Consider the following 10,104-nt stretch of genomic DNA (forward strand, 5'->3'; position numbering starts at 1 on the left):
AACGTTGCGTCATAGTAGTCACGTGACTCACTGACGCAACAATATTTACATTGGTCAGCTGTTACTTTCAGTCAACAACAAAATAGACCAGCAAATAACATTTCAATTCTAACCTATTTAACCTGGATGCTTTATCTAATGCTAAAACATTTTTGTTGGTAGAAGAGACGTCACCTACTAAATTGAACAAAATAACCAGAAAAAAAAAAGAAAAGAAAAGCAATGCTAGCAGCCTTCTGGACCATGTTTTGCTGTCATGGCAGTGCGGACACTAAATAATCAAACATTTTGAATATTTCTACATGACTATAGAAAGTATAGAACCCATGATATGCTTTCGTATCACAGGGTCTTTCAGTTTATCACATCGTGACAAACTAACAGTTCCTTTATACCGACAATCATGGTCACTACTTTGCGTATCCAAAGAAACAACTCTTCTTACAACGAGAAAGAAGAAAAGTCAGCAACTTAACTTGTGGAAACGACTTAATAATTGTATTATTACTATTATGAATATCATTCTTTATAATTCCTTCCACACGAAACAATTTAAATTTTTTTCATACATTAGACCACATAAATATCATATTTAATCTTGCCGTTACATCGAATGAAAGGATTAATATATGCTAAAATAAAATATCAACTTATCTAATCAAACCATAAGTATGTTTTACGTTAGTTTAGTGCATATTGTAGATACAATCACACTAAACAAAGGTTAATTTTAAAACAAATAACAGTTATATCCTTGCATGCTGTTGATCCATAAATATTTTTGCATTCAAATATGGAATTTTTAAGATTTTATGATCCATCAAACAAATAAAATTAACAAGACTAAGCTCGTTAACAACAATGATAAAAGTAGTTTAATTATTATGTTTTATAATGTATTGAAATGTGTGTTATAGATATCTTACAATAATTGAAAAATATTAACTACAGGTATAAACAAAATAAGAATATTTTTGGTAGATAGAGCTGATGACGTGTTTAGTGTATTACACGACACGTGTAATAGAACTGTATTATTATTATTGTAGAAGGGGGTAGTTGTGGACGTTCGTTTTGGATGTATGTTGTATATATTTAATACTTCAGTTATAACGATTTTGTAAGTGAAAATATTTTTGGTTTTTAATTTGTTTTTTTGTTATTAGTAATTGAATGACTTATAATCACCGAGTTTAAACTTTACTTAATTATAGTTAAGACTTTGCAGACTAATACCAACAGTAATAGTAACACTCAATAGGCTACAGCAGTACAAGAAATTTGTCCAATTTACAAACAATCCTGAATACCTAAGTTACGTATTTCAATTCACGAGTCCTTCTATTATTAGTATTACTGATACTAGGCTGAGTATTACTATTAGTATTACTAATACTAGGCTGAGTATTACTACTAGATGTATAAGGTACCACATACCTAGACTTAGCTGACTCTAACACTAGTAATAATATCAAATATAATAATTAATAACACTATGCTACTGTAGAAACAGTCTAGGTCCACATATTAAAAATCGAGGTTTAGTGATGTCCAATCTGTTACATTAGTGTAGGTTATGTGTAGAGGTGTGAAAACATTGAAAATGTTCCCTGAAACAGTGAATATAGTATATGGCTAAGAGAACATTTAGTACTTCAAGATTTTCATTACACAGAAAAAATAAAAGTTTAAACACATCCTTTATTATTAAAGAGGACTTTAAGTTCTCTAAAACTCTTGTAAAGTGCAAGCCTCCACTACTGCCAAAGGCAACTTGTTCTAATAAGTCAATCACTTTGTTATAAAAATAGAAATGTCTTAAATGGGGCTTAGTGTGTCTTAAACTTTTCTCCTCTCATCTAATTATCCTCTTAAAGCACAAAGAAGTCAGAATCTTTATCATATTGAGAAGAAAATGAGATAGCAAATTCTACTTTTATTTTCTTATGGTTTTGTTTACCATTCATTTATTATTCCTTTTATTTAGTTCAGCCATGAATTTTTAGCTATATTAACACACTAACTCACCTTCTATCTAAGACACTTTGATTTAGAATATGTATATGTTATGAAACTGACAACAGCTTCCCTTAATTGTGATGTACAGATATTAATGGTGTGAACTATTATGTAGAATTATGATAATAGCTAGTCACGTGATATGTAACCTCATGGTCTAACCACTAAATAAAAAGCCTTCTTTGATCTGGAAAATTAGTTCATGAGATATAGTTCGAAAGGTTTATTATTTATCTGGTTCTTTTACTAATTCCTTAAATATTTCTTAAAATTAATTACATTGAGATTTATTTTGCATTGATTATTAACCTTTGTACCTAGTCCTAGCCAGCCAGGGTTTACTAAGTGTTTTTTTTTGTAACTGATAAAATTTGTGTTATAGTTGTTTGAAAGTTTTATTTTGGATTTGTGTTATATTTTAAAAAATAGTTTTTGCTTGACCTTGATTGTAGTGGCATTTTTAGTTTATTATACAACTTTTGCTTTCTCCCATCCAACACTTCACAATATAACTTAGAACGCTTTACCCAACTCTCATTATTAGGATTTCCTTAACTAAACTTTTGTGTGACCTATAAACGAAGCTTTTTGAAAGTCTATGTACAGCAAGTCCAAACCCTTTTCTTTCATAGAGAAAACAGGTATATCCTTGAAAAACATTACTGAGTCAAAGAAAGATTTACCATTGGTGAATCCATGTTGACTTTCATTTATGATAGCATATTTGATGAAATTATTTTGATTTATCAGACTAGAATTTTTCCCATTACTTGGTTTACTGAAAATGGAGGAGAGAGGCTTGTATATCTGGTATTTAATATTTTGTATGTTAACAGACAGTGGGCAGGTGCTTGAGAGCTGGAAAGTTGATAATGTTACTTTTGTTTGTAAAGGGGGTGGTAAGAAATGTCCAGGAAGTTAAAGGACAGTTGTTCTGAAGTGAGAAAAATTCTGTTGAAGCTTATAAGACTATATGGGGAGACAATAAGATAGAAGCTTCTGATTTCTTTGTGATATATTCTGAAAACAAAAGGGCGAATGGACACAAGTTAAATATTTGGAAAACATAGGTTAGGCTGTAGTTAAGATTGTTTTGTTTTTCTAACAGAGTGATTGGTTTAAGGAATGAATTACTATCAGGAGTAATTGAGCCAGCTCTCAACTAGACAAGTTTGAAAGAGGAATCAATAATTTGGTGGAAAATAATAGATAGATTTGTGTTTTTTACTTTTTCTCAAATGGGATGCACAGGGATAGACTTGAAGGACCAAGTAGCCTATATGTTATTAAAGACAAAGCAAAGAAAATAAGTATGAATACCACAGTTTTCTATTTTTCAACAAATCCACACAATTGCATTAAATTTATCATAATTGTCAATTATCTTGGATATGTTTAATTTGAAAATATTTAGCAAATGATATTTAATTATAGTAAGTACAAGATTATGCATTTGGTTTATCATAATTTGGTTCCAATACGATGATTCACCTTTGTGCTTGGTTCCAATACGACGATTCATCTTTGTGCTTGGTTCCAATACGATGATTCACCTTTGTGATTGGTTCCAGTACAACGATTCACCTTTGTGCTTGGTTCCAGTACAACGATTCACCTTTGTGCTTGGTTCCAATACAACGATTCACCTTTGTGCTTGGTTCCAATACGATGATTCACCTTTGTGCTTGGTTCCAATACGATGATTCACCTTTATGCTTGGTTCCAATATGACGATTCACCTTTGTGCACAGATTTATTATTTTCCTCTGATTTCACATTATTCTGCCTTAGAGATTTACATTCTACCAGCTTTGTGAAACTCCCACTTAAAATTCATGTGAAACGTGAATTTGCATTAGTGTATAATGATGTATGATGCAGCAAAACCCTCCATCGTTAGGAGTGTAACACAACTCTCTGTGCAAATGCTTCCTCTACATTTATGTGCAAAAATCCTCATTTTTTCCTCAGCACAGTCGTGCTAAGACGTGTTTGTTTTTGCTGAGACTTCTTGAAGTAATTTACTTCAACAACTTTGTATTTTCAACCTTTCTGCTTTTGTGATAAGCAGCGGAATTACAGACAAATTGGCTAAAAGTTCTTCAAAACAAGAAGAAAAACAACATTTTGGATCACATTGCCATGGAAACAGAATGTAAATAAAGGCATTTAAATGGAAAACTTTTTATTTTTCACACTTTTTATGGGTTTTTAATTTAGCTAAGTCTTTTTTTACACTAGGCATTTGAAGGTAAAGGGGTTAATAATTCAAAATATGCAAAAAAATATATTGTGATATTTTTTTACATTTAAAGGGTATGTGCTTCCCTAAAGGTCTATAATACTCACTGATGAGATGGGGTGTTCCACAAGATCAAGGGTTCCACATGGTATATTGCTTCGTAAATAAGGTCTGTTCCAGAATTGTGTATTTGTCTTCTAGAGGGAAGAGAATACTCACTACTTACTCTCCACTCAGTGGAAGTGGTCACACTCTGGAAGAAACCTCCATGGTCCACCACCCTTACGGCTAGGAACTGGTAAATGGCAAGGACTCACTCCACTAGAAGAGGGGGGAAGACAATGAAGTGGGGAGTCCAGAGGAACATACCTTAAGACTGTGCAATAAGTGACCACAAAAACCCTATCTTGAAAAGCAGGCCAGTTATTCAACTGGAACCAGAGGGATGGGAAGCAATCCCAACACTGCTTTACTCACGATAGTCCATGAGTTGGTAATAGCCACCTGGTTTTGACTGGATGAATCCACCTCATGCAGTTCACCTTTCTGACTGGCTTTCCCTCATCCTACTGCCACCTGGAAGTTGTTTCCTGGGTGGTCTGGTGTTGGATCAGTGCAGGAGGATCAGCCAACATAAGTCCTCGCACATGCAGTTGGTAGGGGCCCTCTATTTACCATAGACCGGAAGGCACATTCCAATGCCACCTGGTTTTGGACTGGAGTTGATCCACTAAATATAGTCTGACGGGACCTAGCCACTCTACACCATCAGGTGTGTTTGTTTAATGATTGGACATGTGTCTTTTCTACTTGAATTAGTGACACACATCTTTACAGTGGGCAAAGAGTATACCCTGGTACATGTATGGTGCAGTCTCCCACGAGTGTGCCATTATATCTTAGGGTATTGCACTCCAAACGTTCTCTTTGGACACCTCCTGAAGAGTACTCATCTAGGTAACTTTTGCACTAGTTCCTCAACTTTTTCAGTGTGGGATTCTAGCTGTCATGTGAGGGGACCTATGGTACTGTATTGGAAGTTAACATTTTCCAATACTGGAAATGCATTTCCAATAGATACTTCCCACTTCCAGTGCACCTTTTTTTTTGCTTAGTCTTGAAGTGAAGATTGTGCTCTGCAGTATAGAGGGAGTTAGCTGTGCTAGGAGGATGTGTCACACTCCTATTGGTGGAGGATTGTCAATTGCTCATTTGCGTGCTACAATGCAGCTGTACCATGGCCAGGTGGTTAGGGTGCTCGACTCGCAATCTGAGGGTCGCATGTTCGAATCCCCATCCCACTAAACATGCTCGCCCTTTCAGCCATGGAGGCATTAAAATGTGACGGTCAATCCCACTATGCGTTGGTAAAAGAGTAGCCCAAAAGTTGGCAGTGGGTGGTGATGACTAGCTACCCTCTCTCTAGTCTTACACTGCTAAATTAGGGATGGCTAGCCCAGATAGCCCTCATGTAGGTTTGCACAAAATTCATAACAAACAAACTGAAATGAACATTAAAAAATATGATTTTGATGAGTCGGTGTTTAACATACGAAAAACTGTGACAGAGTAGTAAACTTTGTCATAGACATTATAAGTGGCATACTTACATCAATATAATGAAATTTTGGTACATTTTTTAAAACTTACAAGCTTAGACCTTAACTTTTGAAGGTACTAGCAAATGGTTGTTAGTTATTTTTCCCAGTGGCAAATTTGGAACTGTTACTAGCACCAACACTGTTCTTCTCAAAAATTGCTTTTTATTATGTCATAATTACTTTATATTAAATGCTAATAAATCTATATATATTCCATATTGATCTGTGTAAAATCTTTGTCATGTTCTTTCTTTCAAATGCCAAAAATTCATTTTAATTACATGTAAAACTATTTTTTGTTTTAATTTTTCTGAAATGGAAAAAAGATACTTGATGTTGGTGAAAATTGGTGACAGCCATTCTATACTTAAAACTATTTTATTATTGAAAGTTACATTTGTGTTCTGAAATGTGTACTAGCAATTTTTCTAGTGCCTTCCAAATGTTAATAGTAAAACTGTAACATCAACCATCAATTACTAGTTTGCTAGCATTAATTTCAAGTTCTCACTTGGCAAATTGAAAAATCCTGAAAAAGATATTCAAGATCAGACAATGAACAAGTTGAAAATGTTCCACTTTGTAGCTAGCATTATGGAAACAAGAAACTGTTGAGTTTCAGGCTGTCCCAGCACACTCAACTCAAAGTAAGTAATTCTGGGTATTCATTTGAGAACTGTATGCAACCAGAAAAGAAAAGTTGCTTGAAAGAGCATAGAAATTGGATTGCTAAAATTATAATTGGCTTAAAAAAATTTACCTATAAACAGAAGTTTAAAAATTAGGAGCATGATACAAACTAGAATTGTCTTGATTCAATTTTTTAAAATTTAGATTTTTTTGACAGGAATGATATGATTGGGAATTATATAAGAACTTGGTTGTTAAAAGTAAGATGAGCAAAAATAATCACCAACTGTTCATTCTCAAAATATGTTCATATTTTTTGTTTCATATTACCTGTATAGGAAATTTTAAGAGGTTTAAAATGTGATAGAGAACTATCAGAAACTGTTGATGTGCTCTTTTGAGGTAGCTTCTAATCAGTTTGTGCTATATTAGTGTGATTTCATTAATTTGTAACTTACTTTTAGTCTGACACATATATGTAGTTAACTTATTTTTGACTTTAATAATTTAGGTTGAATGGTAGCTGTGGTTGGAAGGATGACATCACAGCACTGAATAGGCTATTTTCACTTTGCTCATTCTTGTGTTCTTATTTTTTCCTATTATAGGTCACTTTAATAGATTGGAAAAATGGTGAGAAGTCATATGAAACTTTTGCTGTTAGAAGTTCTGCTGGTCTATTTCTTCAGAAGTAAAACATTAGCAAGCCAAGAAATAAAATGTCTAGGTAAAAATTATTTAACTTAAACTTATTTAAGTATGGTGAAGAAATCTAAAGCAATTATAAGTTTAATTTTAATAGTCAAGGATATACATAGCAAACATTAGGCTATGTACAAAATTATTTCTATAAAGATAAAAGGTTTTACTTGAAAACTGTTTTAAATGTTCAGTTTTCAACTTTATATAATTACTTTTAAAAGTGTTAGAAGTCCAACACAAGAAGCAAAAACACCCAATGAAAGCGGCTTAACACATGGTTCCATCTTTTGATTACTAGAACTGCTTCAGATATTTGTAATAGGGGTATCTGCATGTTCGTAAAGGTATACTGAGGAATTAATTTTCAATTGTTGATGACATAAAGCACTACAGTCTTATTTACTTAAGATATTCTACTAACTACTGCTAAATTTACCTGTTGAGGTTAATTTTTATGCTGTAATAGTCTTTAATAGATCCCTGTACAAGTTAAGAAATTGTTCAGTTTGGATCATAAAAGCACTAGTAAATCAGGCTCTTACAATCTGTCCTTTTTAAAAGTCAGTTAACATTCATTTCTTTTCCATATTTTAAGTAATACAAATCATCTGTATAAGAGTCCATTGGAATGTCAAATTAATTAGCTGATGATCTAGTCCATTTAACATCTTGGAAAGAAGGGCACATTTTTGAGCAAGTGTTTCTATTTTTTTTGTTCAACCGTTGTAACAAAACGTGCATAAAAAAAGTGTTAATGAAGTTTGGGGTTCTACTTATTATTTTTCTTTTATGCCATTTTCAGTTTTTTTTGTAAATATACAGGAAAATAATATATATTTATTGTCTCAAATTATGGAAAACATTACATTTTAAAGGCACAAATTTGATACTAAATCTGATACTTACAATATTAAGATTATGGGTAATTAAACTTGTTACTAGAAATTTCCATAAATTATAGTGGCTAAATATTAAAAGTAATTGCAAGACATACTTACTTCTTTTCACACTTATAGCTATTACTCGACTACCAGGATTTCCTCCTTTTCCCATCTAAGCATTGGTCTGATTTTTTCTTGCTTTCTACAGTCTTTTATACCCCACTTAATTGCTCTTGCCAATATTTGTCTCATGACACTCGATCTACGTCAATGCACCCTCTGTCCTGGTGCTATATATAAGTAGCTCATTCAGATGATTTTATCAATTTCCAGTACTACGATTGTTCGGAGATACTTTGAATGTTCTCCGTGGTAACTTGTTGATTTTTGTAAAAAAAACAAACAAATTTCTGATTGGCAAGCCAATTTATGGTATGAATTCCCAGATTATTATTTCAGACACAGAGGCAAATCAGGTCCCTCCTATCCCACTTTTGATGTCTAGTGTTGACCAACAATATTTTTTTTGGGGGGGGGGGGAAGAGTAACTCTCTGTTGAGACTTTAAGTGATGTTATTCGTAGTGAGATGGAGACATATATCTGGTTCTGTGGTGTTCCTCCAGAGGTCCCTGAGGCTGAAATTGAGGGCGATCCTTGACCTTACAGAGAGAGTTTAGATTCACTTTTTCCTGCACCTTCTTTTAGTCTGTTGGCTTTTCATTCCCCCTGTGGGAATGTGATGAGTTTGTGGACTTGCAATGCTAGAATCTGGGTTTCAATTCACTTTAGTGGACACAAAAGATAGCTAGGCTGCACATTTTTGTTTATCCACCAACATGCTCCAAGTTGAACAAAAAAATTAGCTAATAAATGAACAGTTGCTGTAAAATTCTTATCAATGCTTTAAGTGTAGCTTCCAGTTTGGCCACCAATTTTGATTTCATTCCTTTAAATCACACACTGAATCCTTTGTTGGCCACACCTTTTTTTTCACACCTTAAGGTGTTTATAATTAAATATCATGACTTTTTGTCAATACACACCAAGAAACCACACCAGATAAGAAAGTAACACTCGATAGTAACAAAAATTAGCTTTAGGATTGTAGTTTTATTATTCGGAACAGACCTTTACAGCACCAGCCACATCCTTTAAAATATATGGTGGTAGTTTTTCATCTCTAAAACAGTGTTAATAACTTCTATATAGTAACACCACGGAATATATATTAACAGCTTCTTGACATTACCTGCATGTACATGGTACAACTGTATCAAGCATCATTAATTATGCTAATTGCTTAAGCTAATATCATGTGATACTAAAAGCTCTTTAATTAGGATAATTTAGTAAAATTTAGCTAATTTGTTTCCAAAAATTGGTAATGAATAATAACTGCCCACCTGTATGATTCTTTTAAAAACATGAGCTAGAAACTGCTAATCTAGTTTGCTTGGCCTAACCAATACTTATGTATCTGCATATACTTTCACCCTATAGTTTATCTGCATTAAATCAACTGTATTTAATCCAAAAGGCAAAAAACTTAAAAAGTGTCCACTTTTATTCTTAGGTGAAGCTGTAGTAAAAATGTTAGACTGATATCTCATTTGACTTTCTATGTAGGCATGCACAAAAATTTGGTCAAAACTGAACAGTTTTTGTTGAATAACTTTGCATGTGTAGCTTATATTTAGACCAAATTTGATACCTAATTGTAAGTTGTAAAGATCTATCTATGTAACAAATTTGAAAAAAAAATCCTAGAATTAAGTATGTTTTTCTATTTAATAAAGTTTGTGAAAAAAAGTTAAAGTTGGTGTGAAAAAAAAAAGGAAAAAATGCAATCAAAATTGGTGATTTGATATCTTGTGTATTTCTTAATGGATTGCTTTGAAATTCAGTATGTGAAGTAAGGATCCTGTAGTTTGGATAATGACAGTCTGAGCTACAGAAAGTGGAAAATCACTAAACTATCACTCCTGTTTGTAACACACACACACACACACACACACACACACACACACA

At 33.0% G+C, this 10,104-nt stretch overlaps 1 protein-coding gene across 1 annotated transcript in view; it reads left to right on the top strand.

Annotated features, from left to right (window-relative positions):
* The first annotated feature begins 1,022 nt into the window (after positions 1–1,022).
* Positions 1,023–10,104, top strand: part of LOC106467848 (protein canopy homolog 2-like) — a 30,189-nt gene continuing 21,107 nt past the window's right edge. The window contains exons 1-2 of the mRNA XM_022396049.1: positions 1,023–1,120; positions 7,101–7,219. Coding sequence (XP_022251757.1) covers positions 7,123–7,219 — 97 coding nt within the window. The 5' untranslated portion in view covers positions 1,023–1,120; positions 7,101–7,122. The remainder of the gene's footprint in view (positions 1,121–7,100; positions 7,220–10,104) is intronic.

The sequence above is a fragment of the Limulus polyphemus genome, unplaced genomic scaffold (genome assembly GCF_000517525.1).
Source record: "Limulus polyphemus unplaced genomic scaffold, Limulus_polyphemus-2.1.2 Scaffold2765, whole genome shotgun sequence".
Classification (NCBI taxonomy): Eukaryota; Metazoa; Arthropoda; class Merostomata; order Xiphosura; family Limulidae; genus Limulus; species Limulus polyphemus.